The sequence below is a fragment of the Melozone crissalis genome, unplaced genomic scaffold, assembly GCF_028551555.1.
Source record: "Melozone crissalis strain CALT ecotype California unplaced genomic scaffold, PUWL_Pcris_2 ptg000013l_1, whole genome shotgun sequence".
Taxonomy (NCBI): Eukaryota; Metazoa; Chordata; class Aves; order Passeriformes; family Passerellidae; genus Melozone; species Melozone crissalis.
The window spans coordinates 33,749,435-33,772,536 of record NW_026535791.1 but is presented as its reverse complement, the minus strand read 5'-3'; the positions used below and the strand labels follow the sequence as shown (position 1 = coordinate 33,772,536).

At 37.0% G+C, this 23,102-nt stretch overlaps 1 protein-coding gene across 1 annotated transcript in view; it reads right to left on the bottom strand.

Moving 5' to 3' along the window:
- Positions 1 to 23,102, bottom strand: part of GPC6 (glypican 6) — a 726,413-nt gene that overhangs the window by 486,202 nt on the left and 217,109 nt on the right. Inside the window, exon 2 of the mRNA XM_054271878.1 lies at positions 20,013 to 20,171. Coding sequence (XP_054127853.1) covers positions 20,013 to 20,171 — 159 coding nt within the window. The remainder of the gene's footprint in view (positions 1 to 20,012; positions 20,172 to 23,102) is intronic.

Here is a 23,102-nt window from a genome sequence, read left to right as displayed (position 1 = left end):
ATGGCATTGGCTATTCTATAGTAGATCAAAATAATCTCATTATATGTCCCATGTATTTGGGTTCCTTCACTGTCAACAGTCACATATAAGGAGAATGTGTCTGAAGTCTTGATGCACTTATTACTGGAGTCCAGCTGCGATAAAGAGCCATTAAAATCTCATTGGCTGCATAATGTTATACTTAAAACACAGCAGAAGCATTTTGTACCAGCCAGATGCATTAAAATATCTCTCAGACTGGGGAGCATTGATAGTATTCAACATAACAGAGGCTAATGTGTTAACTGGAATATAAAAGACTGTAGGAAAATAACCAGAAAAATTAGTATTTAATCTATTCTGTTTCTGTTAAGTGAAATCTGCATCTGGAAATCCAACAGTGAGATACCCAGTACTGTCATCCTTCAAAATTTTTTTTACTATGAGAAGCAATTTTAGGGCCTGAAATCTCCTGCTATATGCACAAATAGAAGCAGACTAATACCCCATACTCTGTGTCCATAAATTAAAAACAAAACAAAACAAAACAAAAACGTGAAAAAACATAAGTCTGCACAGAAATTTAGGTAGAGGACTCTGAACGTGGAAGGAATGGCATGTCCTTAAAACATGAAGAAGAAAGAGCTTCTTTTATCATGGGATAGTGGCAACATCATTCTTTCTGGTTCTGATCACTCTGATATATTCTGATAACACTGTAGCTAACTTTAGATACCTGTGACATGCATCTGATGGGCTTCATCTTCATTTCTTGCACAGTCAGTAGAGGAAAAGAGACACCTGTAAGATGTATTAATCTAACCTGTTCTAAATTAGGAAATATGCTGTACCCCGAGAGTTCCTATTTCTCTCCACTGACTATCAAGGGAGTTGAGACAATTTGCTCAGATGAAGCCATGCACACACTGGCTGAAAGTTTTTTTGTTTTTTGTTTTTTTTCCATTTAGGAAAAAAAAAGAGAGAGAGGGAGAGGGAAAGAGAGGGAGAAAGGGAGAGAGAAAGAGAGGAACCAATGGTACAGAGGACAAGGAAATAAGCTAAATGGAAAAGGTGAGAAGGGTGACTGTGAGAGACTGGACTGCTAGTGATTAATGACTCAAACATTTGACTACTTGTAGTAACGACCCAAGTTCCTCCCCTCCCAAGTAAAGAGGCATTCAGATATAGGATGAGGGTATTAATCTCAGCTGATGGGTTATTTTGGGCCATGATTGACTCTACACTGACATGAGACATGGCTGCAACATCTAGCACGGCTCAAAGGCTCGTGGGGACATTTTCCACCTACCCTCAGCATAATATAAACCCTATGGACCTGGTGTGGGGTGGGCTGTCCTTCTACCACTTCATGCCCAGTCTGCAACCACTGAGAAGACTAGAGAAGGACCAATGGCATGTTGTCAGAATTTATGGAGTGGTGATTTTACTTTTCTACTTGATCTGTTTCTCTGTCGCTCTTTTTCTTTCTCAGTTCTCATCTCTCTTTTCCCCATCTATCTCTCTACCTCACATTTACAGTTAAAAAAACCCCAGAACTATCGACTTTGGCATATGGTTTTGTTTGTACCGTAATTTTGACACAGACATCTCTCTAATAATTTAATAACTGGATCTAAACAATAACCTTTAACATTTAAGTCCCATGTAAAGAAGAAAGATAATTATCAGGAAAGGAGAACAAAGGCAACCAATATAAATACCTTAATTAATAGAAAGTGATAGGCCAGTGTTTGAACTGCTTCTGGGAAAAGTATGGACAGATTTGCCATAATAAACCTTTGGACCAAAGTTCAAATTCTTAAGGATAGCCACTTCCCTTAACTTTGTGCCATGTAAAGTTTGTTCTGTGTCACCACCTAGGCTGCAAATGAACAGTAAAGACCCCAGCACTCGTCCCCTGGTGTGCTGGGTACCCTCTCTTCAGCAGCTGCCTGCTGGCCACCGTGGCACTGATCACTGCCCTTTGAGCCTGATAGCCTGGACGATTTTCTACTCACATAGCAATCAGATTAGGCAGCCAGGGTCTCCTCAGCTATCAAATGAGAACACTGTGGGAGATAGTGTCAAAAACCTTACCAAAGTCAAGGTATATTACCTCCACGGCTCTTTTCTCATCTGCAGAGCCAGTCATTTAGCTGTAGAGGCAATCAGGTTGCTCAGGCATGATTTGCCCTCGAATGCCTGCCGTGAACACTTGTGGTGCCTGAATGCAGCTGGCCTCACAGTCTTTTAAATTTAACACCTGCAAACTGACAATCTCGGTCCTGCAAGGCTGTTGAACCCCAAACTGATGTTGAAATGACACAGCCAACACCTGCTGCACTTCAGGACATCCTAGATTTTTATTCTTTTTCTTTTTTTCCAGAGTGCTGCTTCTAGGGACAGCAAAAGACTCTGAAGATCATACTTGAAAATTAACAAGCAGCAACAGAAATACTAAATTATTTAATATCTCCACATCTCATTTTTTGGGAGTGTCTTTTTACTTCTAAAATCAAGCCTTAAAACTAAATAAAACTGACTTGAAACTACTCAGTAATAAGGACAGAAAGTGTTTTTAGAGTAATTCAGACATTCTAAACATTTGTTATAAGACATCTGATTAAAATAATTTCTTACTGCAATTTTCTGTGAATGATAACAACTGTTCATGCTTACAAGACTGCAGAGCTATACACAATACATTTACATCTGGGACAGTTTTCCAGGTCACATAAAGGTGTACCCAAGTAATTACTGCTGTATTTTTGCTAATGCCATCACTTTTATTAAGATATCCTTCATGGAGCATTTTCAAATACCAGGTATCATTGTTTCCATTTAAAATAGTGTGTTTTGAATTTGTGTCAGGGCTACTTTATAAGACATGCATTTCTGTCTTTCAGAGGCAAAGAGAAACAGATCAGTAACCGAACATTAAAGGTCAAAGCATAAATCAATCATTTCACTAATAAGCCATCTTCAAGCTGTACAAGGAATAGAAAAACATTTAGCCTTGTATTCTCTGCACAGATATTTAAAGAGAAAAGGCTGAAAATGACATCTGATTCCCATCAGTCCTCAGAGAACAGAGCTAAGTGCTGTAACAGGCAGGTGCTAGGCCAGCCAGCAAACTAACAATGTGTATTTTATGTGTCAGTGAGGAAATGGATGTTTAGGTGTCTTTGTAGTATCTGCAAACAAATTTCCTATCATCTTCATCTGTTGAAGACATAGAATACATGCATTTTCCCATATTTCTGTTTGTATTTATTTTCCTTAAACATTTCTGAGCAGAAGACTAGGTTACCTGTACTTTGCTAGGTACACCTGTGCTTTTGCCTCTGGACTCACTAAGGAGATGAAATGGTTGGTTTTTGCTTTTCTATTCCTTCTGTAAATATTTTTGTTTGCTGCTTTGTCTGTTTGTCTTATATAGATATGTGGACATTCTGAGTATGTAATCACAAGTGTTTATATCACATCAAGGAAACAATTAATGTAATAGTTAGTTCTCTCAGATAGTGTCCTTATCATTCCAAAAATATTATTAAGCAACAGCTGCCACTTTTCTGTACCTGTGGTATGGGAACACATTCCTAGAGGATAAATAACATGTCATAGATGGAGAGGAGGGAGAAAGAATAAATGCCAGAATAATCTCTTTACTAAGTGCATGTGTTGATAAGCAATACCCTTCTTCCACCTCTGAAATTTATGGGCAAAGCTGGATCTTGGAAATCATGCACCTACCAGAAGATAGAAGCATAAATCTCTCTCCAGCTTAAAAGGCAGCTCTCTCTTGATTTTATAAAAAAGACAATCTTAAGAGGAGTAATAATTAGGTATCACTGATCTGAACTTTTCACTGTTCTTAGATATAAAACTGGTTTTCCACTTCTATATATGGTCAATATAATTTGTCAACTGAGCAAATTTTCTAAAAGATAAACTGTATTTGAAGTCCTTACCTACAGAACTTCCAGTCAGGAGGTTCTGCCTGGCAGATAAGAAGTGCTGAAAAATATGCATTACTTTAATATTCCTAATTTACCGTTAGCTCACTACAGAATTGTGTCTTGATGCCTGGGGCAGAATTCACTGGCTAAAATCAAAACCCAGCCACTCCTAGTGAAATAATGCATTTATTTATTCATTTTGGAGAAAGTTAGAGGAAATCAAGTATGAGTAGCCTTTTACTGTTTTAGATATATATACTAGGCACTTCAATAACCAGAAAACAGTGTGGTCAATGCAGTAATGGTACTAATGGAAACATTTTTAGTGACAGACAACCTTAAATGTTTTCATGAGAACTGAATCTAAAAAAGGCTGCAAGTCTACTGCAATTTGGTAACAGATCTGAAAAAAAAAGCCTGATTTGTTTGATAAATAACTGGGGTTCAATGATCCACTTCAGCTGTGGGAAGCTGTCATGAAGTTGAGGAGCAGAAATTTGATTTGAGAGCAGTATTGTTTTGAAAGATCAATGATGAGAAGATGTTATGGCAGAATTTCAGCAACCTAATTAGAGATGTTAGTATATCCCAAAGAGCTTGTGTCAGATAAAGAATACAGGGCTTTTTGCAAATGAATCATCTAATAATCACCTGGATGAGGGACTAAGCAGCACAGTAATTAAATTTGTAAAGATTATTTCAGAATGGGAGGTGTTACAACAACTTATATAGAGGGGAAACAAAAAGCCTGTAATGACTGAAAATGAAAGCTGGCAGTCACTAGTGAAGTAGTTCTACCTGGAAAAATGCAAGTGAATGCATTAAAGACTAATGAGAAAAAATTCAACAGGAATACCTGTGGGACAATTACCTAAATGTAATGTGAAGGTGTAACTCTGTTGCAGCATGGAGAAAAATCAGTTTCATTTCATAAAGTAAAAGATATTGTACACAAGAAACCTATTTTATTGCAACATGGTGCACTCACTGAATATTGTGTATAGGTTTGGACATTTCTACAGCAAAAATATGACCTGAAAGGAATTTACTAAAAAGTAATAAAAAGTGCCTATGAAAGAAATTCAAACTTATGAGAGAAAAAAAAGTGTTTGCTTACAGCAAAAGCTGGGATCAATGAAAACTAAGAAAAACTATGTCTTTCTCTAAAAAATTCATGGCATTAACATAAAGAAGGTTGGGGTGGGATATGTATAAGGTCTGAGAAAATGCAGATGAAAAACAGACTGTTCCATTTGCAATTTTGTCACTACCAAATTTTGTGACATCAGGCAAGTCAGATTGCCTCTAGGTACCTCAGTTTCTTCATCACCTCTCCAATTATATTGATATATATACAATGTATATTGTTAGAATATATATTGTAAGAATTTTTTTCATTTCACAGAGAAGTTAGAAGACTTTAATTAACTAAACTTGATTTAGATTATTTTTAAAATTTAAGAGAAAATATAAATAGTAGAATGAAAATAAATGGAGTGAAAAAATATGGCTGAGATACTTTTATATAAAAAAGATCTGTCAAGATCTGGGTAGGTTTCACGGTTTGAAAGTTAGCTTCCTCATCATTCAAAGATTTAGAGATCTGTGATTTATGCTCTCATTTAACACCTATGATTTCCATCTCCGTCATTCTGAGAAAATGATCTTTTGCATATTCATCCTTCTGTGAATAATCTGTATGAAGTCTTCTTATGTGACTAAAGAAAATTATGTATTTGGTTAAAATATGACAATGCAGCACAGCTCTGCAAAATCTGACTATAAGTTTTCTTTTCAGCAAAGTGTTTTGAGTCTAATTTCAGAAAGGTTGAAGCGGACGCAGAGTTGAAAGGAAAACCTGTTGTTCAGAGAATGGATATAAAAATCATAATGGTCTTCTTTGATAGCGGATAGATAGGGGATAGCAATTTTCAGACCACATTTATTTAGCTACTGAATTATAATTGCTCGACCTGTTTTCATCCTTTCTTCATATCTCACCAAAGAAGACATGAAGGCATTGACAGGAAATCCTGACAATCCACAAGCGTGTTCTATACTCAACAGTTAAAATATTACAGATGGATTTACAGCAGCATCAGAAATAGTTCCGTTTTTTCACTATCTGTGTGAATAACCTCAGAAGCATGCTTTCACAAGGAATGTGGCTTTGGAAGTGCTGTACTATCTAGACATTTCTAAACTGATCTCTAAATTCCTCCCCAAATGACACTGAACTCTTTGGAAACAAATCAGAACATTTTCTTTCCCCTAGTCACACAAACTGGCATCATTACTCCAAACTTTGAGCTGCCCTGGCCCTGGTTTACTTGATACTTAAGCTGGCAAACACAGAGAAATGACACTTACTTGAAAGATAACTGCCCTCCAAGAAGGAACAGCATAGTAAATAGCATACCAAATATGATAAGTATAACAAATAAGACTACTGCCTTATTAGAAAATGTGGCTGTTCCCCTTGTAAAGCACAGTGCATCTACATAAAACCTAGATCTATTTCCTGAAGAGACTCCAGGTCAATGCACCATGTGAATGTGATACTCCATTAACTCACACATGTTTTGCAAACAGAAGCTGAGAAGAAACCTTTTAGCTGTTGCAGAACTTGCTGCACTTGTTCACAGATGGTCTATTAGAGAATTTGATAGTGTGCTGTTTTTCTGGGTAGTCTAATGAAGTCTTTTAAACAGACTAAGTGCTAAGGCATTGTGGGAGTAGTCTCTGGCCCTCTCCTAGGTGCTTGAAATCTGCTGTTTCTATGTCACATAACCACCTACCTATTGATTACCTCCTTCTCAAAATTTTGACCTCCTAGTTTTGTTGCTCCCTTGACAGTGTTTTGTTCTCATCTCCAAGAGTTACTTGCCATACTACATGGACAGATCACTCAATTTTCACGACTGTCTTTTTATCTCTTCTACCCCTTTCTTTTATCTGAAGGAGCCACAGCACATTTTTGCTGATTTTACAAGCTAAGCCAGCTTAGTTGGTTTAAAGTTGACTGGGGGTATGCATGACCATCACAAAACTAAGGTGGTCTTGTGGTTGACCCTAAGCTTCAGCATCTACAAGTCTTGAACAACAGGAGTTTAACTATAACCAGACTACACATGCTTATCATATTAATGAAGAAAATTTTGAGTAGGGACAATATCAGGTCTGAGTAGCAAAAGGAGATGTTAAATAGAATTTTCAGAAACTCTACACAAGTTTTAGGCAAGGAAAACAAAGGTAATTAGTTCAAAGAAGAGTATCTTCAGGCAGTAACTTATAAATCTTTGAAAGCAAAAGTAATTTTAATTTTTCATTGGAAGTTTTTTATTTTAAATTCATTCTAATATTTTGATCTAAAAATGTACTTGTTACAACATTACTTGTTTTTCCCTTCATTTGTGCAGCCTTTAGCCATCAGAAAATTATCTTACCACCTGTAGGTCTAGTAATGATGCAACAATTAAAATGAAAGATCAATATTTATCTCCTTATGTAAAATTAAAAGCACTGCACAAGCTCAGAAGCAATATTATCACCTGAATCTTAATTTGAGAACTGCAAATCCCCTGTCCAAGGATATCTTGTTTTGCACAACTACACCTCTGCACTAGGGATGCACAGATCATCCCTGTAAATGGTCACTGGTTCTGTCCTTTCCCCCTCTAATGTTGTATATGTTTTTATTCCAGAGATTACCTAAAAGCCTCTCACATCACTGCTGTTCCAAAATTAAATATGGATTATAGCTTTCCTGGCTATTCTTAAAATAGCAAAAAATAAATAAATACAATACAGAGTATCAATAAGGGCATTGTCAATCTGCATTTTAACGCAGTTTCTATTTAGGGAATTTGCAAAAAGCATCATTAGAGATGCAAATTAAGGAGATTAAGACATTTAGAAATTTTAGTCAAACCAGGGAAGTGCTATTGTCTTTATGCTGTGCTAAGATTGTTTCCTTTCAAGCTGTGCATTTGAAGGCCTAATTACAGATACTTGCATTCTGCAGTCTCTTCCGAGCTGAAGAGGAAAAGCAGGTGCCAGGAGGGGGGCAGATTTATGTCCTAGATAATATTCCATAACAACCACAACTCCTGCTGGTAAACAATCCTCAGGCAACAGCCGCCTACTCCTGCTCATACCTTTACACAATTCACCAGATCCTGACAATTTAAACAAATAAATCCCTAGGCTGCAAGAGCAGTAAAGCCCTGTGAATTGCTCAGTGAGAGACCTTTGCTGAGGTGGCCTTCGGGTTTCAACATTTACCCATCCTTTCATGGGACTAAGGCCACCATAAAAGTATAATCAGGTCTCATCTGTCCTTTTCTCACCTCTGAACTTCCCTTCCTCTTCTGCATTGCTCTTCTTCCATGCAGCAGATGAACAAAACCATTTCCTCCTAGGCACGGCACTGCAACAGTGATAAAGTTTCAGCAAGCAACTTACTGATGCGTAAGTAGAAAACCAGATCACGCTTGAGAAATGCATCTCTCAGCAACACAGCTACATAAATCACAAGCATAGCCCAGGTGAAGGTGAGGATAAGGACTTTCATTTCAAAGGGCTTTTTTTTTGTAAATGGTGGGCACAACATTGCTTTGGCTTGTTGCATTTTATTTCAAGCATTAGCTGAAAATGCAGTTGATCCCCATGCAAAGTCCTGGCATTAAGCCTGCGTATACTTAGGCCCAGCACAGGCTTATCCTTGGGCTAAGAACAGAACAAGGATTTCTCTAGTTTTATGTAGCTGTGGATTTCCATGCATGTGAAAGAAAGCAGTTCAAAAAGCCAGTCACATTAAGGAAGAGAATGTAGGAATATAAGATGCCAGAAAATCCAAATAAATCACTGTGCTTTTAGTGTTCCCTTTGAACAGTTGAGCACGATATTATCCTGGCATGTATAGTACTTTCTCTCTGGCTCTGTTGTTAGAACTGGTTATTATTACTTTGAACAAACAGTAATATTTCTTTATTTTCAAAGAATTATGTAAAATTAAAGTAAAAGAGATTTCAGGTACACTCAGATTCCTGAGACCAGCAGTACATTCCTTCCTGCTACAAGGAAAATTACTGATGAGCCCTTTGGAAACTTCTTTCTACATCTCTTTCATTTTCTAAAATCTCTTGTCTTCATCATATTTTGTTTTGGCATAAAAAGAAGTTGCTGTACAAGGATATGCAGACAGGTCCTGATCCAGTGATCCCATCTGTATGGAGATTACATGACACTGAAACTGATAAAAATATTAAAGATATGCCCATATTTACTCAAGGAGTGTGATGCTACTAATGTGGGGTTAGAAAAATCTGTTGTAGGGTAATTTCTAATTTAAGCTGTATAAATTCTTAATTTAAATTTCTTTAATGTTCACTTCATATTTAACTTCTCATAGATCTACAATTAGACTAGAATGGTTCAGCCTCTGCCTTTATTTAGACTTAAAATTCAATGTGTGAATAAATAAATCACAACTTTTAGAAGCTGAATACCAATACACTTACAAGTACACAGTGGCCTTTTAAAATGACATATCATGTATTCTTTGGTATGAAGAGAGGTAGCTGAATTCCAAATATTGACTACATGTAGGAAAAGGATGTCTCTGGGCGTTGAAGTAAGAAGCAGAGTAATTTCAAAGCTGTAGCTCCCCACTAGCTGTAGCTCACTAAGCAGCAGATCCCACCTAGCTGGGTTTGGGTAGAACCCAAAAATGATCCTAAGATATCTGAGGCTCTGCATCTTCAGCTCATGACCTGCACTGGAACTTCCTTATGCACTCTAGAAGGTGGGACAAGATTCCCCCTGCAAGTTATTTAATGAGATATTAAATTAATTTCTTATTTACTTGTAGGAAAGTTATGGAGATGCATACAACAGTAGACACTGAAAAAAGCACTGCTTTCTTGGAAGTGTTTCAGATTTGCTTGTAAAGCTGACCAAGTGTTAACATCAGAAACTTGTAAATATTAAAAAATGCAGTGCTGATGTTTTTTCACAAACTCACAGAACTTCACTGTACCAAAAAATATACTATTGGAAAATATTTGATAATAATTTTTTTCTTCAATTTTAATTGCAACATATTAGGTTTTTCAGCTGAAAAGAACCTTTAGCATTCATTTGAAATCTTTCAAAATACTTGATTTTACTGAAATTCCAAAGTAAATCTGTATAGTATTTTGTGGACATGAAATACATATTTCAGCTCCAATTATTGCTTCTTGCTTTGTGGTGCTTGAAACACGGTGTTTTCTCCAAAAATTATTTCCAGCCTTTGAAAATTAAACAATCCAGATTGTCTATATTTGCTTAGTCTTAGTAGCTACAGTAGATTTCCTAGTCTGCATACATTCACATGCATTCTTTTCTTGTTATGCTTTGAAAGCTTGCTGTCTTTTTCCCCTTAAGAGATTTTACATGCTCCAAAAACTAGTTCACATCACACAAAAATCACCTTGTCTTCCACCTACCAAACTTTGGTTCAACTTTTACACAACAAGCTTGTATAAATTGATGCCTTCCTTAAGCCGCATATCCCTGTGAAACTGCTTCAATGTCAGAAAAGGAAAAAGGAGATAACAGCAGAATTGATTTCCTCAGCACAGTTTTAGCACCTGTGCAAACCAGTTGCTCTTATCAGGGTAAAAATTAATTCACATACGTTGTGCCCACTCACTGATGTTAGCATTCAACAAGTACCTGCTGCTGCCTTTTCCTGGCCATGATCTTGATGAGACTTTATTGACTGAAGGTGTCCTACATTTCTGGAATGAGTTGTTTTCCCCTCCTTCCTGCTTTACATGTGTCTAATGTTTTCACTATGAGTATAGCTCTTCAAGAGTAAGGACAGCCTTTTAGCTGTGAGTTGATGGATTTCCTAACTCGGGAATGGTGAATGGCTTCTAGATGCTCCCATAATAACACAAAAGAAGTATCAATTTACAGTAAATAATTTCACCTAGGAATGTTAAATTAAGAACTTGCCATATATTAAAGAAGATATATTACAGGCCTTAAGGTTTGGTTTTCTTTTCATCTGTCTCTCTACCAGTGTGAACACTCTTCCACAGAAGCTGCATTGTTACCCCTCTCAGACTGTTCCTGTAAGCCATATACTGTCCTTTACATGATTACAGCTTAACAGATAGCTCATGACAGTATTTTTGGTCCTCTCTCTCTGTCCCCCTCCCCACCAGCCTGTGTCAGTTCATCTCCTGCTCTATGCTTTGCCCTTCCAATGTCTGCTGGTAATGACAGGTAACTGACCTGTGCACTGCTGAAACACTTGACATTTTAGTGCTGTGTCATTCTGAATGCATAAAGCACACAGGCTACAACTAGAAAAAATTAAAGGCTTTATTTCTGATAAAGCTTAAAAACCAATATATATGTATCCCAGAGTAAACATGTGATGCATAGACAATAAACACATTAAGCAAAAGCATTTCAGCATAACTTTGAAAAGATGGGAAAGTTGAAAATGAAGATTGCTGTTTATGTAAAAATCTTAAGAAGTGAATGAGTGGGAATTATATCAGAAATATTCAGAAAAATATTCTTTATGAAGACTAATTCTCCATGGTGGAGAATCAGTGAAATTTAGAGTTTGAAGGTATTTAGGAAAACTGGAATATTTCAATAACATAGGTGCCATGCATTGTTTTAAATTCAAAGTCTTCAGAAACAAATCCTGAACATTCATGCACAGTAAAAGAAGCAAGAAACACTGCAGTATGGATAATCTAATGGGGTTTGTGTCTTTGTGATCTGTGTTTATTTTACCTGTGGTAGCCTGGCCAGCAGAAACTACACTCCTTACAGTGATGTCACATTTAACAGCAGCTTGGTGGTGACTATGGTGTGGCACTAACCAGCTTTGTCAGCCCTCAGCAGCACCCAGCAGGGCTGTCCATGCAGAGAACAAAGGCTGCTACTTTCCAGCAGCACCCTCACAGACAAGACAACACTCCGGGAGTCTAGGCAGCAAATGTTTATTTTTACCTCTCAGCCATTGGTATAGAATGAGAGCTAATGAAAAGCAAGCAAGGAAGACCTGAGAAGCAATACCTCTTTGCCACATCTTCCCTGTCTCCTTCCTGAATTCTGGTAGCTCTGATTTATATATGGAATTTTCATAGTTGCCACTAAGTACAGCACAAGTGGACATTCATACGCCTGCTTTTAAGTTATCTCTAGGAGTATTCCTATGGCACACAGGCATTTAAGCATATAGCTCACTTCTGTCCCTATCCCACTGCTGAAAGTGACTGTCCTCCCAAAAATACTCCTCCCAGAAAAAGTGGCAGTCTTCACAGATACTGCCCCCAGAAAAAGATCCACCTCCATATTTTTCTTGTAATACATAAAACAAAGGTAAAAGGTGAAAAAAGGAAACAATTTAAAATAAACTCTGGAAAGTCTTTTAGGTAAGCAGAGAAAGAGAGACAGAGAGTCATTAAATCATTTTTCAGTATTACAGGAACCTTTTCATGTTACACTAAGTTTCCTTTTAATTTCCCAGTTGTTTGGATGCACAGGCAAAAGAATTAGGGAAAGAAGGTCAGCAAAAAGATAACAATGCCTGTTTATAACAGCCATGAGATTAATCTAAAAAATAGTATTTCTGCATTTAATGAGGGTTGAGGACAACAAATGAGAAATTATAAGGCTACAGTTCCTATTATCCAAAGTGCTGACAATAGGTATGTATAGCATTTTTTCATAGCTTGGGTTTTATGAACAGTGGCTATTTTTGATTCTCACAGCATGGTTTTGTCCTTGCTGTGTGTCAGGTAAGCAGCTACCATCAGAGTAAGAATCACAGAGGGGTAAGAGAGTCTCTGTTGGACAATTGCAAGAAGACATCAGTATTATGGACTTGAGGCTGAGTCCACTATTAATTCTATTCTTGTCCACATGCATATGAAGCATCTTTAATCACAGAGATTTAGTATTTATAAATCAGTAATTTTTCTTATGGGTTGATATTTTAAAGGATTGGACACTTAGAGAAAAATTTTCATCATAAAATATTAAAAACCATACACTGTTCAAAGCTTTGCTGAAGATTAAATGCCATTTGAATTCAACAGAATAGTATTTTTTTTCAACCAGCATAAGATAATGACTGACCTCAATAGTGCCTACCTGTCTCAGTATTTTAAATGTTTTTTCCCTACAGAATACAAAACAAAAACAAAAACAAAACAAAACAAAAAGAGAGGATGGCTTCTGCAAAAGAGGCAAAAAAATTAAAAAAAAACCACAGAAGAGAGCCTCAGAAGTATTTCAGAAGTTTCACTTCTTTATTCTGTTCCTTGGGGTGGAATTTATCTGAACAATTGTATAAGTAAGTCCAAAGTATAGGCATCTATGTCATAACTAAATACCCTTTCTAATCCATATAGAGAAATATGTGCTCCAGGGAAAGATTTTTCCAGACCTATTTGAAGTGTAGACTTTACACTAATGTGACTTGCACCCCTCATTCCCTGTTGACTACTGAGGGAAACTACAGGAACACTTTATATAATGGATATCTAACCATCAGCAAGGCAAATTCTGCTTTCTGTTGCATGGCAAAAACACCATATATCGGCCCTCCAAACCCAAAAGCCTGTTTGGATTTGGCTACACCTGCACAGCATGCTTTCTAACAAGATCTATTTGAGAGTGGGTGAAACCCACCTACTCCAGCTCAGGGTACAGCTTGTTCTTTGCTTTGCAGGTTCACAAATTTGATGCAGCTGGTTAGAATGGTACTGTTCCTCTGACCAGCTGCATTTAGCAAAGGAAACTCAGGAAGAGCAGAGCTCATCCAAATGCTGAAAGTGCATCTCCAACTGCAGGGAGTGTGCAGAAGATACACAATCTCAGAATGTTGCCTTTCAGCACTGGACTTGGTCAGGTGACAGGAATTAGCATCCCTGACTGGAAACTGTTCTTACAACTAGGCAAACCATTCCTATCCAAGTCTTGTAGGCTTGCCTCTTTCAGTTAATTAAAAAAATGAAAAAATTGCTTTAATGTAGTTCACAAATTTTGACATAATATGTGAAATTGATAAATAGTCATCTCAGGGCGAATCTTACAGGATTAGAGACTAAAATTGTTTGCAGGCAATAGAGGTTTCTCGTAGGCTATCATCAGCTCTGACAGGATTTTGATCAGATGTAGAATATTTTATTTTCAAATTTGTGTTTCCTGTCATATTTAAGGTATGACATCTCTTAGTAAGAATCTCTTTACTGCTCAGAAACTTGTGCCAGATGTCCAATGAAGGCTTGCAAGCCTTTACATGCCACAGGTCAACAGATGTTGCATTTCTTTAAGCTTTCTATTTGCTCTAAGGTATGTATTTTGGCAAACACAGAAGTTAGGCAGTGTGTTAAACCACTAGATGAATTATATGTGAACTGTAGCCCTGCTAGCACTCTTAAAGCCGAGTAGTTGTGGATTTTAAAAATCCACCTGTCCTGCAGTGGATTTTGCATTTGAAACATGTTGCAAAGCAACACTGAAATATTGTAAAAGAAACAAAGTAAAACCAACCAACCAACAAACAAACCACAAACATTTTGCCCTGAAGGAAGCCCTAAAATATCTGGTAATCCAGATTTGGTATGGTGTAGCCTACATGCTACCTTGGGCATGGCAATACTAGAATAATGTAAGTATGTATTTATTTGACTTTCCCACACCCCAGAGAAGCCTCCTGGCTCCCAAACAGGTCTGTTGAAAAGGCAGTCCTTTATAACTTCCTGCTTCCAGAAACCAAACAACCAAGCCAAAAATCTTCATGCGGGAACACTGTCCTTTCGCTTTGGATGCATGGAAGGCACAGCATTAAAATTATCCTGCTGGAATCCCATCCTTTATCTGCTGACCACAACAGCATCAGTGTACAAGTGTCCTTCTGTGTTGCTGTATTCCCTGTCCTCTGCAGAAATCCACAGAGGTGAGTGAGCCTGTAGGCATGAGCCATAGCTCAAGGTAGGCTGGCAGGCTGGGCAGCAAGAGTAGGAGGAGGAGAGAGCAAAGGGCAGGAGATTTACACTGGCCATGAAACTGAACTTCAGTGTATTCCAACTTCAAGAATCTCCTTTATTTCACTTCTCACGCTATTTTTTTTTTTTGCCAGGTTTAATTAGAGACAGCTATACCTGACTATAATAGTTAATCTCTTTGAAAAGTTGTAACATTGTTGGAAACCAACTTCAAAAAACATACTTTTTTCAGCTCTAGTATCAAGGAAGGATTCAAACCTGCTATTTTTCTCCAAGTTCTTTCATAAAATGTGCAAGAAAAGGGAATACAGGGCATCTGGGATGTTACCTATTCTTTTAGGTATTATGGGAGATCATCTGTGAAACTTTCTTTGCTGCCCTGTAATTTACACCACTACTGCTGGCAATGACTGTAAGATATATATGAGCGGCACTAATGGGTATGGATCACTGTTCTAGACTGCAAATAAAAGGAGCACAGGGAATGATGACACTGTATGACAGATCAATGCAGCTGCAGATTGGTCCTCAGGCTATTCAGGTTATTTTCCTTAAAAGGCATCATGCCTCACACATTCTGCTGAAGGCTATCCATATCCATTCAAGTCCATGACAGCTATTCTTAGACATTCCTTCATTTTTAACACCACTGCTAAGACTGCTAGTGTAATTTTTAATGAGAATGAGGAGACTGTGTGTCTTTTATCAAGTTCTGATCTATTTAGCTTAAATTAAAACTCTTTGTTATATTTTTCCCTATGCTTATTCAAAGGATTAGTGAGAAAATGTCACAGAACCGCTACTTGTGTCCTCATTAACATTCATGACAAAACCTTCCGGCCGGGCTGGTTTCAATTGCTGATGGAGCAATACTTAAAAGAAATTGGCTTGTGTGTGAAACAGCTGCTCAGCAATGTCACTATGCAAGGGAATTGGTGATAATAAGATGATACTATTACAGCTACACTGGGAGCATAATATATTTTAAGCTGCTTTGAGGTATACAGTGGAGGTCCAAGAAGTGGAGCATGATTACTTGTCTGTTGTTAGGAATAGGAAACAGCTGACCATTAAATGTCTACTCATATGGGTTAGTCTTACACAAAGCCTTGAGGTAAGAAAAAAAATGTATCTGCTAGGATTCTTCACTTCCTGTGTTTTTCCTATCTGTTGGAAAGGCTTTTTGTTTCTCCTCCTAGTGTTTGGAAGGGTATGTGTGTCCCACTGCTGAAACACTCTCTGCCAGGACCATCAAGCACTTTTTGTTTCATAATAACTTTTTTTATTTCAAGGCTTTATGTATTTGGCAAGATTCTTAGGAGAAGATTCTGTGGATCCTCACACATGTATTAGTGGAATCCCAGATACTGATTTTGCTTGAAATGACCATCCAGTATGTCAATGCGATGACAAATATGCAGATGATAGCAATACAGATGTAAACATCTGCACATAAGGCTCAGCCAAGAAAAAACTGGCAGCTGGCATTATGTTGTGTAGTGACTTATGCTAATGCACACCACTTGTCTAGAACATGGAAACTGAAGGAAGAATTATACTGTCAGATCTTTGATTCTGAGACATCTTTGAACTTCATATACTGTGAGGAATAAATGAGTCTAGAAGAATGGAGCAGTCAAAAGTCCTAATACAGTGACAGCTCTTTAGAAATGTGGAGTACAAATGAATAAGAAATGAAAGATTATAAAGGGCTTAAGGATGCAAGAACTGTTAGGCAATTAAAAGAAAGGTATAATTTTTCTGATCATAGATGGTTCCAAATAGTTTAGTAGTTTCTAAAGTTCTCTGTTACAAATTTAATCTTTAGCTGCCACTGCTTTTAACCATTACAGACATTTATTTCTTGTATAGATTTGGAAGTGCCACACTTCAGGTGAAACAAAATATAAAACTGACAGAGAAATTATATAGGTAGCCAGCAGGCTGAGGGAAGGGAATCTTCATCTTAGCTCAGCACCCATGGAGAGTTACATCCAGGTCTGCACTCCCCAGCACAAGAGAGATATGGACACAGTGGTGCAATCCAAGCAAGGGGCAGTAAGATGAGGAGGGGACAGGACTACCTGATATCTAAGGGCGGGGGGATATATAGCCCAGTGACAGCAGTGGGTAAAAACTAAGAAAAACAAAACAAAACAAATCAGGAAATTCCATGTAAACACAAGAAAACACTTTATTGTGAAGATGGTCAAACACTGCTACAAGTTGCTCGAAGATGCTGTGCAGTCTCTATCCACAGAGATATTAAAAATACAGCTGCACATGGTTGTGGGTGACCTGTGATAGCTGAGCCTGCTTGGAGCAGGAGGGTTGACAAAGCCACCCCCATCACATCTCAGCCATGCTCAGATTCTGTGATTCTGTGTAAAAATGTTTGTCTCATCAGAGGCTAAAGAGACAATGTTCAAGTTACAGCAGATTGACTTGCCTTTTAGATTAGATCATGAATAGGAATCTGAGAAAAAATCCTGAAAAGGAAAAGAGATCTCAAATTGCTTCTCAAAATGAAAATCATAACATCATATCTATGCTAAGTTATCATATCTAAGCTCTATGGTTGTGGGGCAGAAAAATTAAGAAAGATAAGTCTTATGAAGGTCAGATGAAAATTCTAACGAGCTCACATACCTCTGAAAAGTCTTATGTTGCAAAACTTAGTATTACCCTAAGACGTCTAGTACAGCATTAAAAAAACCCAGTAAAATCTACGAGATATTGCTTTGATGTCCTTTCAAGAGTTCTCAAAATTGTATGAATGTCTGAACAAAAAAAGAGCTTGGCAGCAACTATAGTTGAAATTAACTCCTCAATGGACCAACACTGATATCTATCTCAGCATTACTTAGATATTCATATATTCTTTTAGTGCTTACATATGCTGCTATTGACGAATACAGGTACTGCACAAAACTTCCATGAAATCGTCACAATTGGCTGTATCTGTTTTGCTATTTGTGGTGTACTAGCATTAAATGGCAGAATCAGGCACCAGAATTCCTTTGTGCAATCACAGTATCAAATTAAAAACCAACAAAAAAATGGGTTATGCTCGAACAGTTAAGACATGGACCTTAGCTATTTCTTTATCCTGAAAAGAATCATAGCATTTTAAACGGCAAGAAATCTAGCTGATTTTGCACTGGAAGTCTATTAGGTGAATATATTTTTCCATTAATGTCTTTGCCCTTCTGGAAAGAAGCAATTTTTCCATACAAGTGAACAAATTTTGAATAGCTTTAAAATAACGTTGAAATTCTGAAAGCATACACGAAGTTCAAATGCTCTCTGATAAGACATCACATTGCAAACTCCCTTTAAAACATCAATAATAAGATAGAAGAAACAACTTAGTCTTTTATTCCAATTTTCTGCGGAGCAGATCCCAGAGGGGAGTATTTACACCCAATCAGGAACTTTAAGCCATACCTCACCATCAGTATTAAGGCACAGAACTTCAGATTACTGAAAAAGCTGTAATGTCTTTAAACTCAATGCAATACAGAAAGGCCTGAAGTTGACAAAGATTTAGCAAAGTGCTGTCTGAGCTCTGTGGTCAATGAGCCCAGCATTTTCAGTGTGCTGCATGGTCACTGAACATCAGTGATCACCCCAGTTTCCTTCCAGGAATAAAAAGCCCTGTGCATGCTCTAGATGGTTTGAAATGTCTGTTCTGCTTGCACACTCATCTTGTAATAATACACAAAAATTCTAGATTTGTTTTTTTTAAGATCTTTTGAAAACAACTAATTTTTTTTAAATCCACTACTTAAAAAAATTATGCTTTTACATTAAAAAGGGAAGTCATCATAATTCAGAGAAGTTCACAGTCATCCCCACCTTCCAAGGACATTCTCTAAATTACATTAGCATCTGATCTGCTAGAGATTTTCCTCCAGCTCATCTTCATATTACACTTTTTCCATTGCATTTTTTTATAATTAATTTTTTCTTCTGTGTCACATTGAGAGAATCAATATTAGGGAAAAAATCTTTAATTGGATAATAATACAGAATTACCCTGAGGAGTTAGAGACATCTTCACTTCTTTCTGAATGGGACCGAAGAGTTTTGAAGCAAGCTTCCAAGTTCAGAGATAACACTTCCACAATTCTCCTAAATGTGTGCATATGATCCATTACCTGGGGTTAGCCAGCTTTACCCACCTATTTGCAGGATTTCCACCTACATGCAGTTCTGCAATTCTCTTTGCAATGCTGATTTACACCTCTTAATGCCAGACTCTTTTCAACTTACACATATGCAGAAATGCTCAGGGTGACACTTTCAATACAAATACAGATTTCATATTTAGATAAAACCATGATTTGAAAGCTTGGACACAACCATAAAAACAGCTTAATGTTCAGACAAACACTTAGCAAATTGTCACACCATAATCTTGATCTTGAAAAGATCTTATAAAGGCTGATCAAAAGGAAACAAAGCCCTCAAACTGTTCTTTTCTGTTCTTTCTCAGTAGAAAAGATGTGTTCAATCAACTGCTTAAGTGGTTTGTATGATAATCTCTCTCAAACACATCTCGAGGCCTCAGTGTTTAGAAGCCAGAAGCCCTCTTTGAGACTCTGTACATCACAAGAAAATCATGCAGGAAAAAAAACAACAGCCTTAAGGCTAAAAAAGGCAGAGTACACAAATCCTGCTCTGCAATAACAAAAATCATGGGAGATCCACCGTTCATCTTACAACAGTGAACATAATTACAAACCTAAATTTTGCATTTGAAACTAGGAGACAAAAATTATAAACCTCTCTATGCATATCTCTTTTTTCAACATTAGCCAAGCCTGCAGGCACTTAACAGTCTGATTCTTGTTGTCATTGTAATTAAAGGCAATACTCACAAGGCTGATAAGCATACCAGCTGTATATTAACCCTTATCTTAGCAAAACTGAAAATTGCAAATGTGGTATCTAATTGCAAAGAATAGAGCATTGGAATTTATTACGGATATTATGGCTTTTAAATCCTATAACCTTGAAAATAAGTAAATTATATCCAGCCTACCATCAAACTTCTTGTGCCGGGATACGAAAGTCGTGCGTACAAAGTGACTTGTCTCCTCCACCAAGTTTTCAAACTCCAGTTTGCTCTGTTGGCTTAACTTGTCCTCCATTTCTGAGGTGCAGCATGTATATTCCTGAGGGCAGATTCTCAAATGTTCCCCTGGAATCACAATAAAAGAAGAAATTAGAAATATTTGAAAACTGATAGAAATGTGCCAGAACCCAAAAAAAAACAAAACAAAAAGGTTTTTCAGTTTTGGTGGGCTGCCCAGGGAGCTCTTTAAGGCTTGACCTAAAGAGCTTGACAGGAAACACCTTGGATTTGTATCAACAATTTTGCTATAGCTGGGTATTCCTCGCAGGGAGAGGAGACACACTTCGCAGAGTTGTTTTTATACTTCAAAAAGTAAAATTGCCTCACACCAAAAGTGTTCTCCCATGCTGAAGAAGCCTTCCACATTTACTGAGGCATACTTAAAATTTAAAAGAAACAATTGCTTGTGTTCTGTTTGTATTCAGATCACCTGGAGAAATATCTAGTGAGACGACTATTACAAGCCACTGGATCTGTCAAAAATTGCAAAACAAAAACTATGTTGTCAAAACCTGAAGAACAGAAATTATACATTTTTGTAGACAGGTCCCACTTGCCCAAGTGCACCAAAACATTGTTCCCTTCTCCCCTTCCTTCCCCTCTTCTTAAGCGTATTTTAATGATTGTGTTTGGGTTTTCTTGGGGAGCATTTCTTGTCAGACTGAGCAAGTGCTCTGCTGAATAGGAGAAAGCAGTGAATAGTTTAATTAATGCTTATGTTATATGGAAATGCAATGTAAAAGGTAATGAAAGTCTCTTATTTAATTCAATAGATTTATCTCTTGAAGCACTCTGCCAGTTCTTCTGACAATATTGCTTTCTTCAGTACAATTTGCACATGGAAACCAATTCTTCAGCTCATGAAATTAAAATGGTCTGTTATTACATGAAATGTGAATTTCCAATTGACACTGTACTAAGGGTGTCAGAAACATTTAGCTTGGTTTGTACAAAGGCAGAAAATTCTACCATTTCCTCTTGAGAAATAAAGAGAATAATCTGCCTATATGATTAAAGTTACTTGTAAGGCAATGAAAACATTTAGCTTTCTGTACACCGAATCCTGATTAAAAATCCCGCTGCAAATCTCTTAAAGGTGCAAATAAAATGATATACAAAGCCCAAGGGTTAAATAAATACTGGGGACCTGATTCTCATTTCTATTGAGGCTCCTTTCTACCACTGCTGAGCCATAAAGAAGACTAAAATGCAATTTATACCTACTTTAAGGCTGCTTTTCACCATTCTTATTATGTAGTGAGGAGAACCAGGCCCTAAGTTTTATGCTTCCCAGGGGTATAATACATTTAGCTGCTGCATCATTCTGAAGACAGCATCAAAAAGAGGTTTGCACATGCTTAGAATAAACACTGTCTTGAGTTTGCCCTCACCTTATTCGAATTTATGTTTTGGTTCTCGAATGAAGTCTTTTAACTTGAAATTTAGTCATTTCTCAACCCTGACTCCTCAACCAATCTTAATTTGTTTTTGCTGCAAGAGTTTGTAATATATGAATTATAATGCCATGAGGTTTCTTTTAGCAGTCTCAGGACTTTTTAAAAGCTCACAGCTATACATCTTCAGAAAGGTTCATTTTATTATTACCAGTTACTGTTTGGCAGTACTACCTACAAGTCCCAGTCATGTCCAAATGAACCATGATATAAAACTTTGTATAAAACTGGGAAAAAATTATATCCCATGACGATCAAAATATTGTAAGGATTACTTCCCAAGTCTGCTACACCCTCCCACCACAAGAAATTAATTCCTCTCCATCCTCAAAGTCACACATCTAAGCCATAAACAACACATACAGGGACTGGTGAGCCAGCTGCTGTCAAACATAAAAGATAGTGGCAGACTAATGTTTGCCTTACCCTCTACATCTCTGTCACATTAAACTGCAACTATTCAACAGGTAAGGAAGGTGCCATAATAAGAAACAATAAAGGTTATTTCAGTAACAGTAATGTGAGTTTTTATTAGATGCCAGAAAGACAAGTAAAGTTGAAATATTGTATCATTAGAAGCAGTGCTGTGTGCTTGATTAAATAAAAAAAATACCCCATCCATAATGTCTGCAACCCCCTTTCCTCAATAAGTCCAGGTTTTTTTCCTTATTAAAAATACCTACTTTCCCAGTTCCAGTCGGAGTGGTAGTTTATGCTTTTTATTATGATAATATCCTCTGGTGCCATTGCAACCGAAAATTTTTATAAAATGCACTTTTCTTTCCTCTCTTCAACTGAAGTTCTTATTCTTTTTTGTCTGGCTCTGCTTGTTTCTCAGAATTGTCAGGCTACAAGCTGGCCTAATGGTAATCATCATGCGCTTAGTAAGTAACACCCATGAGTCTAAATCTTTTAAGACATTATATTAGGCTGAGTATTATGACAAAATAAATTCTATTGAATGGTCATTTTTGGAGAAATAGTAATTTTTTTCTTTCTCTGATTTATTTAGAGTCTTAGTTTTGCTTTGCTACAAAAATTATTTCTCACTTTGCCCACTACAAACTCATTCAGATTCCTAGTGCACTGTTTTCTTTTACATGTATTTGCATTAAGTTTCCTCCTTTTAGTTCACTGGTTATTCTTTCATTCATGAGGCTCTTGACTGTAGAAACTCACATTTATCAGAAACACAACTCCTACATTACCTCATTGACTTTTTCTCCCAACAAAATGTCTTCTCCTAAATCATCTATATTAGCCACCCACCCTCGTAACAAAACTTTGCTGTCCAATAATGAACTTTTTTCAAAACACATTTCTAATTCTCTCCTCCCTGTTCACAGAATTGCACTACTGTAGAAATAAATATTAATGGAAATATTGTGCTACTTTTCAAATTCTGTTTCAGGATTTTTGCTTCCTTCTCTTTCCTGCACTGGAGGATCAGGTCAGACTACAGATAAAGTAAAAGAAAAAGCATTTTCCATTGGTTCACACCAGCAGAGTCTTTGTATGCCTAAGATGTTCAAGCTAATTTTGT